The sequence below is a fragment of the Trachurus trachurus genome (assembly GCF_905171665.1).
Source record: "Trachurus trachurus genome assembly, chromosome: 16".
Classification (NCBI taxonomy): Eukaryota; Metazoa; Chordata; class Actinopteri; order Carangiformes; family Carangidae; genus Trachurus; species Trachurus trachurus.
Window position 1 is genome coordinate 32,970,543 of NC_139902.1, and position 27,991 is coordinate 32,998,533.

Here is a 27,991-nt window from a genome sequence, read left to right on the forward strand (position 1 = left end):
ATGGAGCTGGACGCCTTCAGGCTGCTGCTGCTGCTGCTGCTGGTCGGCACGGTAACGGCCCAGCTCAGGCATCCTCTGCCGGTGCTGCTGCTGATGCCGGCGGCCGGGGGGAACCGGACCGGCGTGGGTCCGGCTGTCAGACTGGCTCTGGACGACCTGCAGAAGCAGCCTCCACCGCTGGGGAACTACGAGCTCCAGCTGCAGCTGCTGGACTCACAGGTGGGCGTCACACACACGCTGCACTGCAAAAACTCTACATCTTTCCAAGAATATTTGTCTTATTTTTAGTCAAAATGTCATTTTCTAGTCAAAACAAATCTCATTATACGTAAAATCACATAAAAGGTAGCTTGTTTTTAGACACTTTTTACTTCTTTCAAGCATTTTTTTTACTTGAAATAAGTAGAAAAAGAAGAGTTCCCGCACACATGGCCAGCTTTCAGAATTTATTGCATTGCAACGTTGCACGGCAAAATTTTTTGCTTGAAAAAGGTCTAGCACCAAAACGTTTATTGCATTGCAAAGTTTCGGTGCTAGACCTTTTTCAAGCAAATTTTTTTGCCGAAACGTTGCAATGCAATAAATTCTGCAAGTTGGCCATTTGTGCGGGAACTCTTCTTTTTCTAATTTGGACTTAATTGTCACCCTCCGACGCACCTGCCAAAGAAATAGATGTGCGAAGATTTTTTCTTTTACTTGAAATAAGTAGAAAAATCTGAACGTTTTTCTTCCTTATTACAAGCACAAAAAACTTTCACTGGCAGATTTTTCTACTTATTTTAAGTGGAAAATTAGCTTGAAACAAATGAAAATGATCTAAAAACAAGTACATTTTTAAGGTGACGAGTCTTATTTTAAGTGGAAAGAGATTAGTTTTGACTAGAAATTAGACATTTGGACAAGAAATAAGACAAATATTCTTGGAAAGATTTTGAGTTTTTTCAGTGTGAATAATGAAAAAGAGACTTCTGCCGGCCGACAAGCTTTTTATTTCCTTGCCAAGAAAGGTCAGTCCTCACCCGAGCGGTGATGGTAAAGAAAAGACCAAGAGAAATGGGGAGACTAAACATTTATACCTGAGGAACGCCCCTTAAGGTGTGTTCCACACCCTCTTGTCTGCTGCAGGGGTCGACCCCATATTCAAGACAGTGTTTTCACTCTGTTTTGTCTTGTTGTAGGTATTGGCACCGACCCCCGAGGATGTGTTTCACACCTGGGGCATCCTGCAGTAAAATACACAAATGGGTAACAAACAAAAGGAGATCTGATATATTGGGGGGGAAGCAGGATGTGGGGACGTCTCAAGTGATTAAAACAAAGGAATATTCAAATTTACCATTACACACCCACACAGCTACACTGCAAAAACTCAAAATCTTTCCAAGAATATTTGTCTTATTTTTAGTCAAAATGTCATTTTCTAGTCAAAACAAATCTCATTATACGTAAAATCACATAAAAGGTAGCTTGTTTTTAGACACTTTTTACTTCTTTCAAGCATTTTTTTTTTACTTGAAATAAGTAGAAAAAGAAGAGTTCCCGCACACATAAGTAGAAAAATATGAAAGGGGGCCAAGTTTTTCTTTCTTATTACAAGAACAAAAAACTTGCTTTCACTGTCAGATTTTTCGACTTATTTCAAGTGAAAATTTGTTTGAAACAAATGAAAATGATCTAAAAACAAGTACATTTTTATGTGACGAGTCTTATTTTAAGTGGAAAGAGATTAGTTTTGACTAGAAATGAGACATTTTGACAAGAAATGAGACAAATAATTCTTGGAAAGATTTTGAGTTTTTGCAGTGTGAATAATGAAATAGAGACTTCTGCCAGCAGACAATCTTGGGGGTAAAGCAGGATGTGGGGACGTCTCAAGTGATTAAAACAAAGGAATATTCAAATTTACCATTACACACCCACACAGCTGCACTGCAAAAACTCAATCTTTCCAAGAATATTTGTCTTATTTCTAGTCAAAATGTCATTTTCTAGTCAAAACAAATCTCATTATACGTAAAATCACATAAAAGGTAGCTTGTTTTTAGACACTTTTTACTTCTTTCAAGCATTTTTTTTTACTTGAAATAAGTAGAAAAAGAAGAGTTCCCGCACACATGGCCAACTTGCAGAATTTATAGCATTGCAACGTTTCGGCAAAATTTTTAGCTTGAAAAAGGTCCAGCACCGATGCAATAAATTCTGCAAGTTGGCCATGTGTGCGGGAACTCTTCTTTTTCTAATTTGGACTTAATTGTCACCCTCCGACGCACCTGCCAAAGAAATAGATGTGCAAAGATTTACGCTTTTACTTGAAATAAGTAGAAAAATCTCTTTCCTTATTACAAGCACAAAAAACTTGCTTTCACTGGCAGATTTTTCTACTTATTTCAAGTGAAAATTTGTTTGAAACAAATGAAAATGATCTAAAAACAAGTACAGTTTTAGGTGATGAGTCTAATTTTAAGTGGAAAGAGATTAGTTTTGACTAGAAATGAGACATTTTGACAAGAAATAAGACAAATATTCTTGGAAAGATTTTGAGTTTTTGCAGTGTGGATGTGGTGCCCGGGCGGAGGCGGCTTCTGATTGGCTGCTGCTCCGGATCTGTTATCAAGTAGTTTCTATGAAGGATGAGGAGCTACAAACAAAAGATAAACAAACAGAAAACAGGTACAATGTCTTGGAAAAGTATTCATACAACCACAAACTTCAACGTGTTTTATTGTGATTTTATGTGATAGACAAACAGGAAGTAGCGCACAATTGTGAAGTGGAAGGAAAATGATACATGGTGTTTAATTAAGATCTTTTACAAATCAGAGACCAAAATTGAACTTTTTGTGCATGCAAAACGAAAATCCATGTGTTAGATCGGCCCGTTCGAAGTCCTGCAGACCTAAATCCTACTGAGAATCGGTGGTAACGACTTGAAAACTGCTGCTCACAGACGCTTCTCCATCCAACCTGAACCTGACTCAACTGGAGCTGCTCTGCAGAGAAGAACAACGGGCAGGAACTGCAAAAAACAGCTGCTGGAGACAAACCCCAAAGGACTTGTAGCTGGAACCGCAGAGAAAGGTTCATCAAAGTATTGCATGTCATACAAAAACCTTGAACACCATGAATCACTTTCCTTCCACTTCATATTGATGCTCTACTTCATGTTGGTCTGTCACATAAAATCCCAATAAAATACACAGGAATTTCAAAATAAAAGCAGGGAGGAGAGAGAAGCCTGTGATATAATCCAGTAATGATTAGTTTTTCCTCTCCAGTGCATGAGTCAGTGAACACTCAGCAGTCGACAGCAGCTGACTCTTTAACCAGAAACACATGTTTGGACCCCAACAGTTTGGATCTGGCTTTTAAAATAAAACTGAAATTGAAAACAGACGCGAGGGAGAAAAAACAATTATTGTAACACGGAAAGTAATAAATGTCAAAACATCTGGATCCTCTCCACAGTGTGACCCGGCCACAGCGCTCAAAGCTCTGTTCGACGCGCTGTGGGCGGGGCCAAAGTACCTGCTGCTGCTGGGAGGCGTGTGTCCAGCGGTGACATCACTGGTGGCTCGCTCTCTGCCCGCTCTCCACCTGGTGCAGGTACGGCTTGTTTCCTTTTTTGGCTTGTGGTATATTGACCACTGTTCCCTCTAAGGTCTAAAGTTTTACTGTGCAATTGCACACTGCTCCACCTCTTTTCCCAGAAGACAAAAAAAGTTGCACACTCAAATATCCCCGACTAGTTTACTGTTTATTTCTCCCTAATGTGGCTTCGAATTGTTAAATTTATGACCTTAACCGTGGTCTGTAGTGCAACTACGATTTAAGTTTTTGCTTGAGAATTATTATTATTATTATTATAATATCAAGAATGCTTCTGTGTCAAGAGTTGATGACACCAACTTGATGTTAGTTATTTTTTCCATATTGTTCATATGGCAATAAATGCTAAATCTATTTTGCCAAAAGAATATTGTATTTTGTTATCATTAACTGTAACTGACCTAGATATGGAGCAGCCTTTAATGTTGTCAAAATAATCTATTATTAATCATAATAGTAATAGCCAATTGTATTGATATTTGGAGTTGTAGAGGTGAGGCCATAGCACCAGCATGTGGACGTTGCTCACAGTCGCTCAAGCAGCTCATCAGGGGAGTTGAATTTCTGCTCAGGAGTTTTGAAAATTAGAGGGAAGATTGATATTGATGTGTTGATGAAAAGAAGGGATCACCGCCGACACGTCTTCACTTGTATTCAAAAAAGGAGTTTATTAACAAGAAGAAGAACAGTGTACAAAAAATGTTCAATCCTGGAGCATCTCTGATGCCAATGTGAGATCTCCCTCTATGGCTCAAAACCACAATCTTTATATGCTTTCTAACTCCAAAACTCCACCTTCTCCACCACATAAGGATATAACTTACCATATTAGGCATTAACTGTTCGACATTAAAGGGACAACGAGGAGTTTTGGAAAAGCGAAGTGTTTCCACACTACATCTATGAGCCTCCGCACCGTGAAATTCTTTGACCGGCGCAAGACAGACTCATGTTTTCATTCATCGAGAATTAAAGTCAGAGGTTGGAAGACGATCACATACTGTCGTAGTTCCGACCATAAACGGAGATTCGGCGGCGTTATTCTCATGACTCGCCACGAAACCGAAAGTAAGGAAACGCTGGTCGGCTCGACGGAAGCTCCCAGTGTCTCGGTTCACTGCTCTTCCTCCGGTGGAACAATTTCTCATGTCGGGGCTTCAATACAAGAGGGACATTACAAATGAGCAGTATGGAGGTATTTGGATGTTTTTTGGTGTGTCTTTTGGACGAAGAAAGTTGGTATCCATTGACAACCATTATATGGACAAATACTGCTGCGCGGAGCCCCGCTGTAACTCAGAGAAGGCACGGAGGACTCGACATGAGGGGGAGTAGATAATGAGTGAAATTTGAATTTTGGGTCAACTATCCCTTTAACCAACTGCTCCTTCAATGATCTTTGTCTATTTGAGTTTACACAACTCGGCTGTGTCTCCATAAGACCAGTAAAGCCGAACTCCAGCGTGTAGAGGCTGAGTGAATGTGGTCTGGACTCTGTGGAGGAGAGTCATGGTTTCAGAGACGCTGTAGAAGGACAGAATACCTGCTCTGTGATCCAGATACACTCCTACTCTGGAGGACAGAGGACCTGAGACTGGAGTATCGATGCAGTTGAACCAAAATGTGAAACTGTTGTTGGAACAATCTAATGACCAAGATTTGTCGTTACCTCCAAACCAACTTTCAAACCCTGCTCTGCTGATATTCTTGTATGCGACTGCTACATAAACTCCTCCTCCTCTCCTCTCCACCTCCCAGTAACAACGTCCAGTCAGACTCTCTCTACTCAGGACCTGAAGATATGAAGTGAATCTTTCTGGGTGACGAGAATAAGACTGTGATTTACTCATGAATGTTAAGTTTCCTTCAGATAATAACAGTTCTCTGTGTGCTGAGTTTGGATCCAGTGTGATTTCCTGTGAATATCTTAAGAAGTCAGCTCTGGTCCTGGGCTCTGGTGGTGGTGACAGTAAAACATCCACTTGAGTCACAGTCAGTGAGACGTTTGTCCACGTGTCTCTCAGAAGGTCCTGTAGTTTGTCTCTGAGCTCTGACACAGCTGCTGTCACGTCCTCAAAGTGTCTGAGAGGACGGATGTTGATGCTGGATGAGTGTGTAGATGGACTGAGTGCTGACAGTGAGGGGTAGTTGTGTAGAAACTGGGTGTGATCCTCTGTGTGTGACAGCAGCTTCAGCTCAGCGTCTTTCCTCTTCAGCTCAGTGATCTCCTGCTCCAGCTTCTTCTCAAGCTCTTTGACTCCACTCACTTGAGTTTCCTGCTGGGATCTGATCTGCTGCTTCAGCTCAGAGCTTCTTTTCTCCATGAGACGGATCAGCTGAGTGAAGATCTTCTCACTGTCCTCCACTGCTTTATCAGCAGAGCCATTGATGGCCTCCACCTCCTGTTGAAGCACCTTCACGTCTTTCTCTCTGAGCTGGATTCTCTGCTGGATGTTTTGTCGACTCAGCTCCAGCTCTCTCTGCCTCTCAGTCCTTTCTGCTGCAGCTGAGACTGTGTCGTGGCCTTTATGTTCATCCACAGAGCAGAGATAACAGATACACTTCTGATCAGTGCGGCAGAACATCTTCATCACCTCATTATGACGAGAGCAGATGTTCTCCTGGAGCTTCTTGGAGGGCTCCACCAGCTTGTGATTCTTAAATGAAGGAGATTCATAGTGAGGCTGCAGGTGTTTCTCACAATAAGAGACCAGACATACCAGACAGGACTTGACAGCTTTGAGTTTCCTCCCAGTGCAGAAATCACAGGCCACATCTTCAGGTCCAGCATAGCAGTGATCAGCAGCAGCAGCTTGGAGTCCAGTCTTCTTCAGCTGCTCCACTAAAGCTGCTAACATGGTGTTTTTCACCAGAGGAGGCCTCGGTGTGAAGGTCTGCCTACACTGAGGGCAGCTGTAGATTTTCTTCCCCTCCTCTGCATCCCAGTGGGTTTTAATACAGCTGAAGCAGTAGCTGTGTCCACAGGGAATAGTCACTGGGTCCTTCAGTAGATCCAGGCAGATGGAACAAGAGAAGGTCTCCTGGTCCAGATGAACTCCTTTCTGCGCCATTTCACCTCTCACAGACGACGACGACTGTCTGAGTTTCTGTTGCTCAGAAGTGAAACTAGTCTGAGCTCTGATCTCAACAACATGTGTCTGTGCCGTGAACGGGGCCTGTCGGCTCCTCCTCTTCACCACATGTTGGTTCCACCCATCTTCAAACTGTAGATCTGAAGGGGAGGGAACAAGGAAACACATGATCAGGCTGCAGCAGCTCAGTGCGTTTGAGAGCAGATAATCAGATATTTCCTCATTCCAGTGCGAGGAGCAGCAGCTGTAAATCTCAACTTCTCCTATTTACAATGAAGTCTGGTTATATTCAGTGGTGGACAGTAACGGAGTAAATTTACTTGAGTGCTGTACTTATATCCAGATGATTTGTACTTTACTTGAGTATTAGATTTCTTTGGTACTTATTACTCTTACTTGAATACATTTCCAAGACAAATATTTTTACTTTTACTGGAGTTAATTTCTAGGAAGGCTGAAAAGTACTGGTTACTTTCAGGTCTGCTCTTTTTTTTTTTCTTCTAAAATCCTATTGGACACAAGCTGTGTTTGTCAAAGAAGGAAACCCTAACCCCTAAAAGCAGCACATCAGTGCAGCTGCTTTCAAAGAGTTAATTCTCAGAAACAAGAGTTAAAAGCTCCTTAAATTCATTTAGAAAAAAGTATAGTAATTCATTAAAAGCAAGTACTTTTTTACTCTTACTCGAGTAACATGTCGACTGAGCTACTTTTACTTGTAACGGAGTAAATTTTGACTAGTAGTATTTGTAGTCTTACTCAGGTACTGGGGTCAAGTACTCTGTCCATCTCTGTTGATGTGTTGATGAGAAGAAGGGATCACAGCCGACACGTCTTCACTTGTATTCAAAAAAGGAGTTTATTAACAAGAAGAAGAACAGTGTACAAAAAATGTCGAATCCTTGAGCATCTCTGGTGCCAATGTGAGATCTCCATCTATGGCTCAAAACCTCAATCTTTATATGCTTTCTAACTCCAAAACGCCACCTTCTCCACCACATAAGGATATAACTTACTATAATAGGCATTAACTGTTCGACATTAAAGGGACAACGAGGAGTTTTGGAAAAGCAAAGTGTTTTCACACTACATTTCTGAGCCTCCGCACCGTGAAATTCTTTGACCGGCGCAAGACAGACTCATGTTTTCATTCATCAAGAATTAAAGTCAGAGGTTGGAAGACGATCACATACCGTCGTAGTTCCGACCATAAACGGCGATTCGGTGGCGTTATTCTCATGACTCGCCACAAAACCGAAAGTAAGGAAACGCTGGTCGGCTCGACGGAAGCTCCCAGTGTCTCGGTTCACTGCTCTTCCTGTGTCCTGACCAGTGGGACAATTTCTCATGTTGGGGCTTCAATACAAGAGGGACATTACAGACGAGCACATCCGAGTATTTGGATGTTTCTTGGTGTGTCTTTTCGGACGAAGAAAGTTGGTATCCATTGACAACCATTATATGGACAAATACTGCTGCACGGAGCCCCGCTGTAACTCAGAGAAGGCACGGAGGACTCGACATGAGGGGGAGTAGGTAATGAGTGAAATTTGAATTTTGGGTCAACTATCCCTTTAACCAACTGCTCCTTCAATGATCTTTGTCTATTTGAGTTTACACAACTCTGCCGTGTCTCCATCAGACCAGTGAAGCAGAACTCCAGCATGTAGAGGCTGAGTGAATGTGGTCTGGACTCTGTGGAGGAGAGTCATGGTTTCAGAGACGCTGTAGAAGGACAGAATACCTGCTCTGTGATCCAGGTACACTCCTACTCTGGAGGACTGAGGACCTGAGACTGGAGTCTGGATGCTGTTGAACCAAAATGTGAAACTGTTGTTGTAACACTCTAATGACCAAGATTTGTCGTTACCTCCAAACACACTTTCTCCCCCTGCTCTGCTGATATTCTTGTATGCGACTGCTACAGAAACTCCTCCTCTCCTCTCCACCTCCCAGTAACAACGTCCAGTCAGACTCTCTCTACTCAGGACCTGATAATACCCAGTGAATCTGTCTGGGCGACTAGAATAAGACTGAACTTCTCTCATCAATGTTACTTTCCTGTTTCCCTCAGATAATAACAGGTAACTGTATACTGTGTTTGGATCCAGTGTGATTTCCTGTGAATATCTTAAGAAGTCAGCTCTGGTCCTGGGCTCTGGTGGTGGTGACAGTAAAACATCCACTTGAGTCTCTGTCAGTGAGATGTTTGTCCATGTGTCTCTCAGAAGGTCCTGTAGTTTGTCTCTGAGCTCTGACACAGCTGCTGTCACGTCCTCAAAGTGTCTGAGAGGACGGATGTCGATGCTGGATGAGTGTGTAGATGGACTGAGTGCTGACAGTGAGGGGTAGTTGTGTAGAAACTGGGTGTGATCCTCTGTGTGCGACAGCAGCTTCAGCTCAGCGTCTTTCCTCTTCAGCTCAGTGATCTCCTGCTCCAGCTTCTCCTCCAGCTCTTTGACTCCACTCACTTGAGTTTCCTGCTGAGATCTGATCTGCTGCTTCAGCTCAGAGCTTCTTTTCTCCATGAGACGGATCAGCTGAGTGAAGATCTTCTCACTGTCCTCCACTGCTTTATCAGCAGAGCCATTGATGGCCTCCACCTCCTGTTGAAGCACCTTCATGTCTTTCTCTCTGAGCTGGATTCTCTGCTGGATGTTTTGTCGACTCAGCTCCAGCTCTCTCTGCCTCTCAGTCCTTTCTGCTGCAGCTGAGACTGTGTCGTGGCCTTTATGTTCATCCACAGAGCAGAGATAACAGATACACTTCTGATCAGTGCGGCAGAACATCTTCATCACCTCATTATGACGAGAGCAGATGTTCTCCTGGAGCTTCTTGGAGGGCTCCACCAGCTTGTGATTCTTAAATGAAGGAGATTCATAATGAGGCTGCAGGTGTTTCTCACAATAAGAGACCAGACATACCAGACAGGACTTGACAGCTTTGAGTTTCCTCCCAGTGCAGAAATCACAGGCCACATCTTCAGGTCCAGCATAGCAGTGATCAGCAGCAGCAGCTTGGAGTCCAGTCTTCTTCAGCTGCTCCACTAAAGCTGCTAACATGGTGTTTTTCACCAGAGGAGGCCTCGGTGTGAAGGTCTGCCTACACTGAGGGCAGCTGTAGATTTTCTTCCCATCCTCTGCATCCCAGTGGGTTTTAATACAGCTGAAGCAGTAGCTGTGTCCACAGGGAATAGCCACTGGATCCTTCAGTAGATCCAGACAGATGGAACAAGAGAAGGTCTCCTGGTCCAGATGAACTCCTTTCTGCGCCATTTCACCTCTCACACACGACGACGACTGTCTGAGTTTCTGTTGCTCAGAAGTGAAACTAGTCTGAGCTCTGATCTCAACAACATGTGTCTGTGCAGTGAACGGGGCCTGTCGGCTCCTCCTCTTCACCACATGTTGGTTCCACCCATCTTCAAACTGTAGATCTGAAGGGGAGGGAACAAGGAAACACATGATCAGGCTGCAGCAGCTCAGTGTGTTTGAGAGCAGATAATCAGATATTTCCTCATTCCAGTGCGAGGAGCAGCAGCTGTAAATCTCAACTTCTCCTATTTACAATGAAGTCTGGTTATATTCAGTGGTGGACAGTAACGGAGTACTATAGTACTATATCCAGAGGATTTGTACTTTACTTGAGTATTAGATTTCTTTGGTACTTATTACTCTTATGTGAATACATTTCCAAGACAAATATTTTTACTTTTACTCGAGTTAATTTCTAGGAAGGCTGAAAAGTACTCGTTACTTTCAGGTCTGCTCTTTTTTTTTTTTTTTTCTAAAATCCTATTGGACACAAGCTGTGTTTGTCAAAGAAGGAAACCCTAACCCCTAAATTACATACATTTTTTATAATGTTCATTAATATGCAAAGTCCCGTCACAAATAAACAATAAATGAAATGAAATAAAAGCAGCACATCAGTGCAGCTGCTTTCAAAGAGTTCATTCTCACAAACAAGAGTTAAAAGCTCCTTACATTCATTTAGAAAAAAGTATAGTAATTCATTTTTACTCTTACTCGAGTAACATGTCGACTGAGCTACTTTTACTTGTAACGGAGTAAATTTTGACCAGTAGTATTTGTAGTCTTACTCAGGTACTGGGGTCAAGTACTCTGTCCATCTCTGTTGATGTGCTGATGAAAAGAAGGGATCACCGCCGACACGTATTCACTTGTATTCAAAAAAGGAGTTTATTAACAAGAAGAAGAACAGCGTACAAAAAATGTCGAATCCTGGAGCATCTCTGATGCCAATGTGAGATCTCCCTCTATGGCTCAAAACCACAATCTTTATATACTTTCTAACTCCAAAACTCCACCTTCTCCACCACATAAGGATATAACTTACTATAATAGGCATTAACTGTTCGACATTAAAGGGACAACGAGGAGTTTTGGAAAAGCAAAGTGTTTTCACACTACATTTATGAGCCTCCGCACTGTGAAATTCTTTGACCGGCGCAAGACAGACTCATGTTTTCATTCATCAAGAATTAAAGTCAGAGGTTGGAAGACGATCACATACCGTCGTAGTTCCCACCATAAACGGCGATTCGGTGGCGTTATTCTCATGACTCGCCACAAAACCGAAAGTAAGGAAACGCTGGTCGGCTCGACGGAAGCTCCCAGTGTCTCGGTTCACTGCTCTTCCTGTGTCACCGGTGGGACAATTTCTCATGTCGGGGCTTCAATACAAGAGGGACATTACAGATGAGCAGTATGGAGGTATTTGGATGTTTTTTGGTGTGTCTTTTTGGACGAAGAAAGTTGGTATCCATTGACAACCATTATTGTTCTAATCTAATTGTTATTCTTTGCATTTCTGTGTTGACATGTATTGCTGCTGTACCGCGTGCTGCTGACCATTTTTGGCCAGGTCACCCTTGCGAAAGAGATCCTGATCTCAATGGGCTTTTATCTGGTTAAATAAAGGTTAAATAAAAAAAAAAAATTATATGGACAAATACTGCTGCGCGGATCCCCGCTGTAACTCAGAGAAGCCACGGAGGACTCGACATGAGGGGGAGTAGATAATGAGTGAAATTTGAATTTTGGGTCAACTATCCCTTTAACCAACTGCTCCTTCAATGATCTTTGTCTATTTGAGTTTACACAACTCTGCCGTGTCTCCATTAGACCAGTAAGGCCGAACTCCAGCATGTAGAGGCTGAGTGAATGTGGTCTGGACTCTGTGGAGGAGAGTCATGGTTTCAGAGACGCTGTAGAAGGACAGAATACCTGCTCTGTGATCCAGGTACACTCCTACTCTGGAGGACTGAGGACCTGAGACTGGAGTCTGGATGCTGTTGAACCGAAATGTGAAACTGTTGTTGGAACAAACTAATGACCAAGATTTGTCGTTACCTCCAAACAAACTTTCACTCCCTGCTCTGCTTATATTCTTGTATGTGACTGCTACATAAACTCCTCTTCCTCTCCTCTCCACCTCCCAGTAACAACGTCCAGTCAGACTCTCTCTACTCAGGACCTGAGACCATTCAGTAAATCTGTCTGGGTGACTAGAATAAGACTGAACTGTAGTCATCAATGTTACATACCTGTTTCCCTCAGATAATAACAGATTTGTGCATGCTGTGTTTGGATCCAGTGTGATTTCCTGTGAATATCTTAAGAAGTCAGCTCTGGTCCTGGGCTCTGGTGGTGGTGACAGTAAAACATCCACTTGAGTCTCTGTCAGTGAGACGTTTGTCCACGTGTCTCTCAGAAGGTCCTGTAGTTTGTCTCTGAGCTCTGACACAGCTGCTGTCACATCCTCAAAGTGTCTGAGAGGACGGATGTTGATGCTGGATGAGTGTGTAGATGGACTGAGTGCTGACAGTGAGGGGTAGTTGTGTAGAAACTGGGTGTGATCCTCTGTGTGCGACAGCAGCTTCAGCTCAGCGTCTTTCCTCTTCAGCTCAGTGATCTCCTGCTCCAGCTTCTTCTCAAGCTCTTTGACTCCACTCACTTGAGTTTCCTGCTGGGATCTGATCTGCTGCTTCAGCTCAGAGCTTCTTTTCTTCATGAGACGGATCAGCTGAGTGAAGATCTTCTCACTGTCCTCCACTGCTTTATCAGCAGAGCCATTGATGGCCTCCACCTCCTGTTGAAGCACCTTCACGTCTTTCTCTCTGAGCTGGATTCTCTGCTGGATGTTTTGTCGACTCAGCTCCAGCTCTCTCTGCCTCTCAGTCCTTTCTGCTGCAGCTGAGACTGTGTCGTGGCCTTTATGTTCGTCCACAGAGCAGAGATAACAGATACACTTCTGATCAGTGCGGCAGAACATCTTCATCACCTCATTATGACGAGAGCAGATGTTCTCCTGGAGCTTCTTGGAGGGCTCCACCAGCTTGTGATTCTTAAATGAAGGAGATTCATAATGAGGCTGCAGGTGTTTCTCACAATAAGAGACCAGACATACCAGACAGGACTTGACAGCTTTGAGTTTCCTCCCAGTGCAGAAATCACAGGCCACATCTTCAGGTCCAGCATAGCAGTGATCAGCAGCAGCAGCTTGGAGTCCAGTCTTCTTCAGCTGCTCCACTAAAGCTGCTAACATGGTGTTTTTCACCAGAGGAGGCCTCGGTGTGAAGGTCTGCCTACACTGAGGGCAGCTGTAGATTTTCTTCCCATCCTCTGCATCCCAGTGGGTTTTAATACAGCTGAAGCAGTAGCTGTGTCCACAGGGAATAGCCACTGGATCCTTCAGTAGATCCAGACAGATGGAACAAGAGAAGGTCTCCTGGTCCAGATGAACTCCTTTCTGCGCCATTTCACCTCTCACAGACGACGACGACGACTGTCTGAGTTTCTGTTGCTCAGAAGTGAAACTAGTCTGAGCTCTGATCTCAACAACATGTGTCTCTGCAGTGAACGGGGCCTGTCGGCTCCTCCTCTTCACCACATGTTGGTTCCACCCATCTTCAAACTGTAGATCTGAAGGGGAGGGAACAAGGAAACACATGATCAGGCTGCAGCAGCTCAGTGTGTTTGACAGCAGATAATCAGATATTTCCTCATTCCAGTGCGAGGAGCAGCAGCTGTAAATCTCAACTTCTCCTATTTACAATGAAGTCTGGTTATATTCAGTGGTGGACAGTAACGGAGTACTATAGTACTATATCCAGAGGATTTGTACTTTACTTGAGTATTAGATTTCTTTGGTACTTATGACTCTTACTTGAATACATTTCCAAGACAAATATTTTTACTTTTACTCGAGTTAATTTCTAGGAAGGCTGAAAAGTACTCGTTACCTTCAGGTCTGCTCTTTTTTTTTTTTTCTAAAATCCTATTGGACACAAGCTGTGTTTGTCAAAGAAGGAAACCCTAAACCCACACCTCCCGGGTAAGAGTCATGCGTGCTTGCCAGTCTCCCAAAGGGACAACCCCTTGGCCAAGTAGCCAGGGCACATGATCAATTGGAGGCATAGTGACAGGACCACCACTGTCACAGTTATAAAAAAGTCTCACGTTAATGTGGATGAATCTACGTTACCACTTGTTAATGGTCCATTTTAGATAAATATATTGTTTTTTCTCTATCGTTATTTTGTTATTATTAGTGGTGGTGGAAATGCTGGTCGAGCCGACCAGCGTTTCTTTACTTTCGGTTTCGTGGCGAGTCATGAGAATAACGCCGCTGAATCGCCGTTTATGGTGGGAACTACGACGGTATGTGATCGTCTTCCAACCTCTGACTTTAATTCTTGATGAATGAAAACATGAGTCTGTCTTGCGCCGGTCAAAGAATTTCACGGTGCGGAGGCTCATAAATGTAGTGTGAAAACACTTCGCTTTTCCTAAACTCCTCGTTGTCCCTTTAAAGCAAAAAGTTCAGGTGGATAATACACTACAGGTTCTTGTACGAGCAATATATCTCTACAGGGTCCGACACCGTTACCTCTGCTGTCCTTGTGATGTCACAGGTGTCGTTCGCAGCCACGCCCCCGAGCCTGTCCAACAGGAAGTGGTACGGGCACCTGTTCAGCTCGGCGCCGTCGGACCGAGCTCTGAACCAGGCGGCGGTCAAACTGCTGCAGCGCCACAAGTGGAACAGAGTCGGCGTCGTCACACAGGAGACGCCCAGAGGCTCACAGGTGATGACCTCACAGCTGACCCCCTGACCTGTGACATCATCACCGCAGGCCAGAGGATTCATGTGTGTGTGTGTGTGTGTGTGTGTGTGTGTGTGTGTGTGTGTGTGTGTGTGTGTGTGTGTGCATGTCCTGCAGGTGAGGAGGGATCTGCTCAGGCAGCTGGTGAAGGTCGATGTTCAGGTGGTTTCATCAGAGAGTCTCTCTGACGACGTCTGCAGCAGCATGAAGAGGATGAAGGTCCAGTAGAGTCACAGTAGAGTCACAGTAGAGTCACAGTAGAGTCACAGTAGAGCAGTGTTGTTTTTGGCAGGCATTTTAGATTTAGTCTTAGTCTTAGTCTTAGTCTTTTTGACGAAAATACTTCTACTTATAATCCACAATATGAAATTTAGAGGCAATCGCACAGCCCTACCACTGACAAAACAACACTGCAGTAGAGTCACAGTAGAGTCACAGTAGAGTCCAGTAGAGTCCAGTAGAGTCACAGTAGAGTCACAGTAGAGTCACAGTAGAGTCACAGTAGAGTCACAGTAGAGTCACAGTAGAGTCACAGTAGAGTCCAGTAGAGTCACAGTAGAGTCCAGTAGAGTCACAGTAGAGTCCAGTAGAGTCCAGTAGAGTCACAGTAGAGTCCAGTAGAGTCACAGTAGAGCAGTGTTGTTTTTGGCAGGCATTTTAGATTTAGTCTTAGTCTTTTTGACGAAAATACTTATACTTATAATCCACAATATGAAATTTAGAGGCAACCGCACAGCCCTACCACTAACATTCACGTCCGTTCTCGTCTTGTCAACTCACACACGTCTCGTCATGTTTTCGTCATCAGAGAGCCATGTTTGTCTCGTCACCGTCTCGTTATCGTCATGAAAAAACGGGGTGTCAACGAAATATTTCGTCACCGTCATCGTTAACGAAAACAACACTGCAGTAGAGTCAAAGTAGAGTCACAGTAGAGTCCAGTAGAGACACAGTAGAGTCACAGTAGTAGTAGTAGTAGTAGTAATTTATTTGTCCCCGTAGGGAAATTGAGTTGCAGCAGATCACTTGACATTTCATCTAAAAAACAACAACAACACAGATAAAAACAGCACAGTACAACTTTCACACAGATTAACACTCATCATTAACACTCATCATCAGTGAGTCAGCTTTATGTTTATCGCAGCCTTAACCTGGTCAGACCAGCTATAGCGATATCGTCGCCCGGATGGAAGAGGGTTAAATGAGTGGGCAAGGGGGTGCCTTTGGTCACCTATAATATTCCTTGCCTTTTTCTCTATCCTATCTCTGTAGATGCCTTCCATACATGGCAAAGTAATGCGCAGCAATTTACTAGATATGGTTATAATTTCTCTAACCCTCTTTTTCTGTGCCTCTGTGGCATTGCCAAACCAGCAGGTAATACAAAAAGAAAGAATGCTTTCAATGAAGGAGCAATAGAACATTTGAAGCATTCTCCTTTCAACATTAAAGGACAGGAGTTTCTTTAAGTGGAACATTCTTTGTTGAGACTTGGTGCAGATTTGATCTGTCCACTTGTCAAACTTAAGCTTGCTGTCAAGCACAATCCCTAAATATTTAAACTCACAGACTTGTTGTATTGGCTTTCCATTAATTAAGGTTACTGTGTTGGGGGCTTCCTCTTTTCTAAAATCAACACACATTTCCTTGGTTTTAGATGGATTGAGGAGGAGGTTTGACTTTTCGCACCAGTTAAAGTATTCAAGTACTGGGCCATGCTCCTTTTCCTCATCATATAAAAGACTGACCAAGGCAGTATCATCCGCATACTTCATAAAAAATCTGTTTTGAAAGATGCTAGAACATGAATTAGTATATAAAATAAATAAAAGAGGGGACAGAACACATCCCTGAGGGGAGCCAATGGAAGTGATCATTTTTTCAGAGAGTGATGTTCCTACTTTGACCTGCTGGATTCTACCACTAAGAAAATCCACAATCCAGGCAATCAGGCCAGCTTCAAGTGCAAATTCCGATGATAATACATGTTCTGGGCCTGATTGTATTAAAAGCGGATGAGAAATCCGCCAATAAAATCTTAACATGAGCCTTGGGCTTCTCAAGGTGGCTATAAATTATGTGCAAAAGAGTCGCAATGGCGTCATCCACCCCTCTGGATGCTTGATAAGCGAATTGCAGTAGAGTCACAGTAGAGTAGATCTGATCCATGATGAAGTGGTCGATTGATCAGGTCTGATGTTTTCACTGCAGGATCAAGACGTCAGGATCTTCATCATCATCATCACTGAGTCGGACCAAGAGTCTGAAGTTTACTGCTGCGTACGTTCATCGTGATGGATGGATGCATGATGGATGGATGGATGGATGGATGGATGATGGATGGAAGGATGGATAGATAATTATTATTAATAGTTTATTTGGGAGGGACAATGCATGCTAATGATCATTTCTTCACTAGGAATAAGATGTAAGCAAGCCGGAGTGTAGCCAAAGGCTAATTTCCATCCGTTGTCCCCAAGAACGTTGAAAAGCAAACAAAAAGCAAAAAAGAAACAAACAAGAAAAAAAGACAGCATCGCCACACAAGAGACAAGCAAAGAGCAATAAGAACCAGATAAACAAACAAACAAACAACAGCAAAAAATGGAATGGATGGATGGATAGATGATGGACCAATGGATGGATGGATGGATGGCTAGATGATGGATGGATGTATGGATGGATAAATGATAGATTGATGATGGATGGATGATAGATTGATGGATGGACGGATGGATGCGGTTGCCGTGGTAACCGTCAGTCGCTGTCTCCAGGCCCACAGACTGAAGCTGTTTGGCGCTTGGTACCAGTGGCTGGTGGTTGACGGAGCAGCGGCCGGGTGGCGGCTGGGGGGGCGGAGCTCCAGCTGCCCGGCCGGCGACCTGCTGGCGGCCGCAGACGGATCCATCAGGCTGCAGAGCAGAGTCCTCAGCAGGACCGACGCCCCGGCAACATCTGGACGGGTCAGAACATACTCGTACTCATACTCGTACTCATAACTGTAGTCTTTATGAGAGTGTTGGCTGGCCTTCTTTGTACAATCGTAGATGGGAACACTGGTATTGTTTTCTTTATGAGGCCATCCTATGTGACTTGCCTCCTTATCTGTGTTCTCTCTTGGTTCCTAAAGTCAACACCAGAAGCTGTAGTCTCAGGCACGATAGATTGATAATGTATACTATTCCTTGTACGCGAACTGTCTTTGGGAAAAGTGCCTTCAAAGCATTCGCACCCTCGTCCTGGTATAAATTACAGAGTCATCTTAAATTGGATTATCTCCCAAGTATGGAAGATTTTAAAGCCAGGATCAAGGACTATTTGACTACTGAATGCACATGTCCTCTCACCGAACGCAGCTGGTGATTATAATGTAATGATGTGATTTGCTGTTACTGTTTTAGCTGTTTTTATGTTTGTTTTGTTGATGTTGTCCAAATGTGTACTTGATGTGAATGTACTGTGCTGCTTTCTTGGCCAGGACCCCCTTGCAAAAGAGATTCTGAATCTCAATGGGATTATTCCTGGTTAAATAAAGGTTAAATAAAAAAATTAAAAAAACATCTGGTCAGAGTGAAGGTAGAGAGAGGCTCAGGGACGCAGCGGGCAGAGACTCACCTGTACCTGTGGCCTTGTCCCTCAGACTCCTCAGGACTATCAGGACTCCTACCTCCGCCAGCTGGACCAGGACCAGGACCAGGACCGCTCCGGGTCCGGGTCCAGGTCCTGGTCCAGTCCCCTCCACGCCTTCGCCTACGACGCCGTCTGGGTCGGCGCCACGGCTCTGAGTCAGGTGACGGAGGCCATGAAGCAGAGGGAGAAGTTCAGCAGGAGGAGGAACGAGACGGTGAGCGAGGAGGAGGCTCAGAGGCTGCTGCTGGAGGCCGTGAGGAGCACGCAGCTGCAGGGAGTCACGGTGAGCACAACACACACCACAGCTGTACACATCTGGACACACACCTGTATACACCTGGTCACACCTCAGCACACTGTATACCTTACTTACCTGTACATGTATAGTTTTGTTACTTACCTGTACATGTATATTTTTGTTACCTGACATTTTTGTGACATCCCACCACTCCAACATACCACAACTCCAACATCCTATCACTCCGACATCCCACCACTCCAACATACCACCACTCTGACATACCACCACTCCGACGTCCCACCACTCCGACATCCCACCACTCCAACATACCACAACTCCAACATCCCACCACTCCAACATACCACAACTCCAACATCCCACCACTCGGAAATCCCACCACACCGGCACCCCACCGCTCCAACATCCCACCACTCCAACATCCCACCACTCCCGACATCCCACCACTCCAACATACCACCACTCCGACATCCCACCATTCCAACATCCCACCACTCCCGACATCCCACCACTCCAACATACCACCACTCTGACATCCCACCACTCCGACATACCACAACTCCGACGTCCCATCACTCCGACATCCCACCACTCTGACATCCCATCACTCCGACATCCCATCACTCCGACATCCCACCACTCCAACATCCCACTACTCCGACATACCACCATTCCAACATCCCACCACTCCGACATCCCACCACTCCAACATCCCACCACTCCGACATCCCACAATTTAGACATCCCACCACTCCACCATACCACCACTCCGAAATCCCACCACTCCAACATCCCACCACTCCGACGTCCCACCACTCCAACATCCCACTATTTAGACATCCCACCACTCCAACATACCACCACTCCGAAATACCACCACTCAAACACCCCACCACTCCGACATCCCACCACTCCGACACCCCAACACTCCAACATCCCACCACTCTGGCATCCCACCTCTCTGACATCCCACCACTCCAACGTACCACCACTCCGACATCCCACCACTCCAACATCCCACCTCTCTGACATCCCACCACTTCAACATCTCACCACTCCGACATCCCACCATTTAGACATAGAGCCATTCCGACATACCGCTATTCTGACAGGCCTATGTCGGACTGGTGGGATGTCGGAATGGCGGTTGCCCCCCGTATATTTGTAAACATGACGTCACCTGTGTGATTTTCACCTGTATATTTGTAAACATGATGTCACCTGCGTGTGTTTTTTCAGGGACCAGTTTCCTTCAGGAACGGAGAGAGGATGACGGTAATCGAGTTGATCCAGTTTCAAGGTAACGACATGAACACCTGTCGCTGCCCAGCTCACGTTCACACACTCATTCAGCGTCTGTACACTAGTGTGTGTGTGTGTGTGTGTGTGTCCTCAGGCAGCAGCGGTGTGTTGGTGGGGGAGTTCAGTACGTCTACGCAGCAGCTCCGGCTGCCAAGTCACCTGATCAGATTCAAAGGTCAGAAACTAAACTCTCAATTCGTTCACTGTGTTTGTTTGGTTTGAAGCTGTTGATTAAAGCTACCGATCAATCAGTTTTATTGATGAGGTTCAACCCAAATACCAGAAGACTCTTTTTTTCTCTAATTTCACACTGGATATGATGTTCCTAATCATATTTGGTCCAGTTGTGCATTTTTTGACAATTTTTTGATTTTCAAACACAAATCCACAAAAAACTCCTTAATTTCTGAAAAGGGGCATTTTTCTCCCCTTTTAAAACATCCTAAAAATATCATATATGAATATTCTATATGAATAAATAAACATAAATGTTTTATTCCACTTCAGTTCTGCTCAAAACTACCAAGTAGCCTACTCAATTATTTTCAAATATTTAACCCTTTAGATGCCAATAAGAACCGATTAATTGCAACGTTTGAGGTGACAATATTTTCAATATATGAAATGAAAAGTGAAATTGTTGAGGGGGAATAATTGGTCTGGGATATGTCAATGATTAGCAAAAACATTGTAACAGACTTGTAAATTAAAAAAAAAAAAAAAATACTCCTTAATTTCTGAAAAGGGGAGATTTTTGTCCACTTCTAAAACACCCTAAAAATATCACATCCCTAAAACAAATCTCTAAAAATCAGGTGCTAATTTTAACATTTCAGGTGCCAGTATTTATAATACTAGGGGGAGGGGGGCAATGATTAGGGACTGAAGACTACTCATTAAAAAAAGGGGAAAGAGTTTCTATTTTGTTTTTTATCTGACACAGCAAAAAATTATGAGTCCCTAAAAATCAGTGTTGTTGCTAATTATTGACATATCCCAGCCTGTAATTATTCCCATTCAGCAATTTCACTTTTCATTTCATATATCGTAAAATACTGGGACCTAAAATTATTTAAATTAGCACTAAAAGCATTCAAATTGGCATCTAAAGATTTATGGAAAAAAAAGTGGGGGAAAAAAGGTCCTTTTTCAGTAATTAAGCAGTTTCTGGTATGAGATATGAGGGTTAAACGATGACATCATGTTGCTGCAGGTCCAGGACCAGCCAGAGACCGGACTCCAGTGCGTGTGCAGCTCCGAGGTGTGAACGTCCACCTGTATGTCGCTGCTTCGTCAGCTGCAGCCGTGACCATCGTCTTCACTCTGGTCGTCCTGTGCTTCGTCCTCACCCACCACTGCTGCCGGTCCAGCAGCAGCAGCAGCAGCAGCAGCAGCGGTGGTGATGGATCATCATCATCATCCCAGGACGAGCTGCTCCTGCTGGGCCTCCTCCTCTCCTCCTCCTGGGTCCTGGTCTCTGGTCTGGACGGAGCCTCAGTGTCCGACGCCACGTTTGACCTTCTCTGCTCAGTGCGTTTTTAAAAGTATATTCACAAATATTCCACGATCAATATGAACAGAATTCACAAAATCTTAGTCAAAGCAGAGTCGTAAAAACACTCAATCACATGTCAGATCTGCTTTTACTACAGACAGATTATTGTGTTGATCATTAATTGTCTTCTTTAGTGCTGTTGTTTCTTTTGAACCTCTCTTCATTTTTTATTTTGTTGGGTTTAGTAAATGCAGGAGTTTTGTTTCTTTTTTTGCAAACACTCAGTATTATCATGTCCCCAGGAACACTTAGTAGCTACAAAAACTGAACGACCCATCCCAGAGCAGCTTTGCAGGACAAACACTTTACAAAAAAAGAGAATAATTGACAAGATTTCTACAGTAAAGCGACTGAAAAAGAAAAAAAATTCTGCATCTGTTCATTCATAGATGTGTGAAAATAAATTACAAACAGAAGAAATACAGTAAAAGCCCTTCTGTTTTACACTTCATGTGACTGAAAGAGCCTGACAACAGACTGCATACTATATAAACATGTGTCTCCAACATGTTTATATATACATGTCCATTATTTACATAGATGGAGTCCGCTGTGATTGATGTATTTACATAAACTCAATTAACTTTTTCTTTTTTTAAACCAAATTCAGGACATGATTTAGTTTCAGTCTTCAATGTGAGCAGCTGTTCACTTCTGCCTTCGTGAGCTTTCCTGTTTTGACAATGTGAAAGCAAAATGTAATCTATTGTTTAAGTCTTAGTTTGAGTTTGTGTGTGAAAGAAGTTTAAATGTGTCAAATGTGTGTATTTTGTGCAAAAGAACAAGAAATGTGTTTATTGCGCAGCTCACACAGGCTCATGTTGTGTTCACCGCGTTTATAGTTTTGAAAAAGTGTTGAAAAACAGGCCGTAGTGATCGTAAACAACTGTAATATGAACCAACTGAACTTATATTTCAAAAGTCAAAGGTCAGGTGTGTGTGTGTGTGTGTGTGTGTGTGTGTGTGTGTGTGTGTGTGTGTGTGTGTGTGTGTGTGTGTGTGTGTGTGTGTGTGTGTGTGTGTGTGTGTGTGTGTGTGTGTGTGTGTGTGTGCAGGTCCGTCTGTGGACGCTGTCAGTGGGCCACGCCGTGGGCGTCGCCGCGCTGTTCACCAGGTGCTGGAGCCTCTACGCTCTGGGCAGCGTCACACACCAGGTGAGTCTGACTCCGCCCACATGAACGTCTCTGAGCTAGAGCGCTGTTAAAGACACCACCATTGACTCCCGTGGTAAGGGTTTAAGGGTTTAAGGGTTTAAGGGTTTTGCGCCCCTAGTGGCAGGATATGGGTATTGCAAAAGCGCCCAGAAAACCCATTCACTCCAATGTATGTGTGTTGCCCACTTGCTTGTAAATTGATGAAAACGGCCGTGTTTTTCTTTTTAGGTGTCTTGGTCACATCAAATTATACTTATAATTTGTTTATTACAAAATGTAGATTGAAACATTAATGTAGACAACTGTTTTTTTTGTTTGTTTGTTTTTTACTCGCCTGTGTGTTAATGTTTATCTGTAAAGGATCCTCAATGATGCTATTAACGTGGGTGATCTATAAATGTCCTTAAATGATTGAAAACACCACACTGCTCATTCACCAACAATGCAGAGATGTCAGTTCTTGGGCGCTTTTGCAAAACCCATATTCCTCCACCAGGAGGCGCTGCCATTGGACCAATGCTGTCCTTACTCTCTTTTCCAGTGCTCTACTCTGAGCCAGGTGGACGTTGTTGTTTTTAATGGTGGGTCTGTTTTCAGCGCCTGCGGGGAGGAGGACGTGTCGGCCTCAGTCTGCTGCTGCTGGAGGTGTTTGTTTTAACCACCTGGCAGGTCCTGGACCCTCTCAGACGGGTGGAGCTGCAGCATCGTCCTCAGGTGAGAGACGATGTGGCCCCGCAACGACCCCGCCCCCCCGCTGAGGAGGAACTAGAAGAACTGTAGTGGAAAAGCACCGTTACCGAGCCTTGACGATGTAGTGGAAAAGCGCCATAAGAGAAAACACACTCCTTTTATTCCGTGTGCTATTAACATGTTGAACAACATGTAGCACATTTTACACTTTAAAGGGATAGTTCAACATTTTGGCAAATTGGCCCATTGCCATAATCCCTATAGTCATAGCAGTAGGTTCGTTACCTTTAATTGTCGGTGCAAGCTATTTTTAGAACGGCGGAGCAGAGCCGTGAGCTGCTCAGAGCTACGCTACGGAGGCTCATTATGGGATTTCTTGGTTTCCCTCATCAAACTCATCAAATACACAATCCAACAACTCCACAACGCTCTGGTGGACAAGTTGTGAGCTGCACATTCACCACGCTATGAGATAATAACACAACGTTACCACACAGAGTTGTTTTAGAGGGAAATTCATGCAAAACCGCTGATGCGCGTTGCCTTCAGGGACAGTTTTTCAGCAAGTAGTCTCTGTATTTATACTGTATTTACCTCGAAAACGGCTCAGTTTCGTAACGTTCCATTGTTATCTCATAGCGTGGTGATTAAAATAATAAATAAAGGTAACAAACCTACTGCTATGACTATAGGGATTATGGCAATGGGCCAATTTGCCAAAATGTTGAACTATCCCTTTAATCCTTGTGCAATTCCTTTGGGTTTTTATGTCCCAAAGGTTGCCATGTGTTGTATTGTCATGTTTTGTACTTATACTATACTTATACATGTGTTATACTTGATTTAAACTGTACATGTTTTACACTCAGTGACTCAGTTACTTGTGCCTTGTGTTGTCGCCTCAGGCCGACCCCTCCGACCCCGACGCCGTCCTCCAGATGTTCTCTGAGACCTGCAGCTGCTCCAACATGGAGCTGTGGCTCACCGCCGTGTTCGGATACAAAGGCCCCCTGCTGGTCAGAGCCCCAACCACACACACACACACACACACACACATATACACACACACTGCAAAATGTCATGTTGAACACAAGTGTGTGTGTCCTCCCCTTCCTCTTCAATTTTTGCTCAATTGACCCCAAACTTGCTAGAGAGCATCATCAGACTGTCCTCCACAAAACTTATTTCTCTGATTTTTGAATTATCAAAAATTGAGCCTACAGTGCATGAAAACGTTGGACTGTAAACAGAACTGTAAACATATACCATCCAATTCCTGCTAAATACATTTTATTCTGGAGTTATGGTTGATGAAGTTTGGCAAATATCAGAATTTTATCTCAAAAACTGAATTTTGTAGAACATTTTGAATTCTGCTCTCATGGGAACAACTGAAGTCAATGTAAGAGTGGCATTTTTAAACATCAGATTTTCTCTTATGAAGCAAAACACTTATCATTAAAAACAAATCACCAACATTTCCATGCTGTCTAGATGCAATTTATGTATTCGTTTAGATAACAGAATTTCTGACATTTTGATCATTTTTGAAATCTGACTTGACAACTGCTTTGACTCCCTGAGTCAATTTGAGAAACCACACAGAAGGTTTTGTTTCCAGACAATTAGCTCAGTGTGTTAGCAGCCGGTTGTTGTTGTCAGAGGATGTGAGTTCAAGACCCAGCAAGGGAGTTGATGATAACAAATCAACACACCAGATGGTCTTTGTGAAACAAATGTACACAATGTTAGAGTCATGGTAGATGATGTTTGACAAATACATACCAGAATTTTACCTCAAAAACTTAATTTTCTTTTTACAGTGGCTTCAAATCTGCCTGCACGACAGTGAATGGCTTACTCAATTTGTGAAGCCACTGTAGCACTGTCACTTGCCAATTAGCTCAGTGAGATAGACAACGGTCTTTGGTTCCAGAGATTATGGGTTCAATTCTCAACTGGTGCACAACAAACATTATAAGGTCAACTGTCTTGTCTTCCTATTCTGCTGTTTGTTGCTCAGAATTTGCCAAAAATTAGCCCGGACCTGACCCATCACTGTAATTCGCTATAATTCTTCCTTGTCTTTCTTTCCCTCCTCAGGGTCTGGTGTGTTTCCTGGCTTGGAGCAGCCGGTGCGTTCAGGTGCAGCAGCGTCCGGCCGTCGGCGGTAAACGCCTGAGCGTGTGCGTGTTCGCCGTGGCAGCGTTCAGCGTGTCGGGAGCGTCGGCGTCGCTGCTCACGTCCCACAATCCTCCGCTCCAGTTCTGTCTGAGCAGCATCCTCGTCCTCAGCTGCAACATCTGGATCCTGGGCTTCCTGCTGCTGCCGACGGTCCGGGTCTCGTCTCGTCGACGTCAACAGTTCTTCACCTCCGATGGGGACAACGTGTGTGATGTTGTTGTTGTTGTTTCTGTGTTTGTTTAGATCTCGCTCGTGAGTCGGAGCAGCAGCGAGCTGAGGAAGTCGTCAGAGCTGCAGGGAGAAGCTGTGGAGGAGGAGGAGGAGCAGGAGGAGGAGGAGCAGGAGGAAGATCAGCTGAGCCGGTTAAACCAGCGGTTAAAGAGTCGGACTGCACAGGTGAGGAAACACCAAATATGACAAGAAGTGACAAACTCCAATATTTTGCCTTTAGCTTTGATGAAGGCAGTGGTTCGGGGGTCCGTGAGAGGGTTCCCCAACTTTAACTCGAAATTGTACAGTTTTCTAAAAAATCTTCTTAACTCATTGAGTGCCGCGCTCCTTTCCAAAGTTTTAGTCAAGTGTACCGGCAATTTAGACCATTTTTGACGATTTTTGTAGAGCCACAGTGTATTCTATATTATTGCCACCAACACATACTGTTCATTTGAAAGGTTTAACTTTATGCTTCAAATGACCACAAACCGTTTGTTTCTACGTGCCTCCGTTCCTGAGAAAAGTCAAGCTAAACATGGCTGGGTTTCACCAAAATCCCTCCTTTTTTTCTAGAAAAGGAGATAGAGCGTCTTTTATGAAAGGTGCTCTGTTTGTGTCTGTCGCTCTTCTCACACTCGCATTTCTGGATCAAAGGGCTCGTATAAGATAAATATACACAACAATTGTTGTTCTATTCACAAAACCACCAGCGGGGGCGGGGGGGGCGCCACTAAACAACAATAACTCCATTTTCCTAGAAATGTTTAAACTTTTTAAAGAAAGAAAAAAAAAAAGGTTTGACCACTTTTTCCCAGAAATGTCTCTAAAAGAAATTCAAAAATTGTCCCTAATTTGCATGTACGTAAATCAACCATTAAAACTAATGTTATTCAGTCTTATACTGTATGGAGCTTTAATACAAACATCTACCTTTATACTGTATGGAGCTTTAACACAAACATCTACCTTTATACTGTATGGAGCTTTAACACAAACATCTACCTTTATACTGTATGGAGCTTTAACACAAACATCTACCTTTATACTGTATGGAGCTTTAACACAAACATCTACCTTTATACTGTATGGAGCTTTAACACAAACATCTACCTTTATACTGTATGGAGCTTTAATACAAACATCTACCTTTATACTGTATGGAGCTTTAATACAAACATCTACCTTTATACTGTATGGAGCTTTAATACAAACATCTACCTTTATACTGTATGGAGCTTTAACACAAACATCTACCTTTATACTGTATGGAGCTTTAACACAAACATCTACCTTTATACTGTATGGAGCCTTAACACAAATATCTACCTTTATACTGTATGGAGCTTTAATACAAACATCTACCTTTATACTGTATGGAGCTTTAATACAAACATCTACCTTTATACTGTATGGAGCTTTAACACAAACATCTACCTTTATACTGTATGGAGCTTTAATACAAACATCTACCTTTATACTGTATGGAGCCTTAACACAAATATCTACCTTTATACTGTATGGAGCTTTAATACAAACATCTACCTTTATACTGTATGGAGCTTTAATACAAACATCTACCTTTATACTGTATGGAGCCTTAACACAAACATCTACCTTTATACTGTATAGTATATTCTATATAATGTTGTCGTCTTTGCAGCTGGATGTTGAGCTCCACAGCATCAGGCTGCTTCTCGCTGAGACATTTCATCATGTGAACGACGGTAACAGCAATAAAACCACAGAGAATAAAATATTTTAATTAAGTAAAATCTAAATGAAGACATGTGACGTACCTTCATGTGTGTGTGTGTGTGTGTGTGTGTGACAGGTGAGGTCAGGTGTGTGACTCATGAAGCTCAGGTGTGTGCGGACGTCGGACGCTCAGACAGGAACCAGCTGAGTCCAGACGACGACATCAACTCTCCTGAGCTGTGAGTCCCAGTCAGAGCCGATCGATCAATATTATTGGTAGATAAACAGATGAATGAATGAATTACTGATCCATCTCTGTCTCCGTCTCTCCGTGTCAGCGTGCGGCGCCGTCTCTCCGTCCAGCTGCCCATCCTCCATCTCTCCTACCTGCCCGTCATCGGCGGCGTCAGCTGCAGCAGCTCCAGTCTGTCCGTCCTCTGTCCACCCGGGTCACAGTTACATCACTGCTGCTGAGCCAATCAG

At 43.7% G+C, this 27,991-nt stretch overlaps 3 protein-coding genes across 3 annotated transcripts; 1 reads left to right on the top strand and 2 right to left on the bottom strand.

Moving 5' to 3' along the window:
- LOC310999818 (gamma-aminobutyric acid type B receptor subunit 2-like) lies at positions 1–27,982 on the top strand (the record flags this gene model as incomplete). Its single annotated transcript, XM_083990384.1, has 17 exons — positions 1–219; positions 3,466–3,603; positions 14,635–14,805; positions 14,941–15,047; positions 17,609–17,789; positions 18,467–18,739; positions 19,955–20,015; positions 20,112–20,192; positions 21,231–21,343; positions 21,443–21,547; positions 22,628–22,726; positions 23,324–23,440; positions 24,322–24,432; positions 25,520–25,804; positions 27,474–27,537; positions 27,645–27,747; positions 27,847–27,982. 17 exons carry the CDS (start codon positions 1–3, stop codon positions 27,980–27,982), a joined length of 2,364 nt encoding a protein of 787 aa, XP_083846510.1.
- On the bottom strand, positions 5,010–6,857 carry LOC310999032 (tripartite motif-containing protein 16-like; the record flags this gene model as incomplete). Its single annotated transcript, XM_083989334.1, has 1 exon — positions 5,010–6,857. Exon 1 carries the CDS (start codon positions 6,675–6,677, stop codon positions 5,010–5,012), a length of 1,668 nt encoding a protein of 555 aa, XP_083845460.1. The 5' UTR covers positions 6,678–6,857.
- Positions 8,300–13,478, bottom strand: LOC310999147 (uncharacterized protein; the record flags this gene model as incomplete). The annotated part of the gene is made up of 2 exons (XM_083989471.1): positions 8,300–9,973; positions 11,817–13,478. The coding sequence occupies 2 exons, from the start codon at positions 13,476–13,478 to the stop codon at positions 8,300–8,302; spliced, it is 3,336 nt and encodes a 1,111-aa protein (XP_083845597.1).
- Positions 27,983–27,991: the final 9 nt, after the last annotated feature.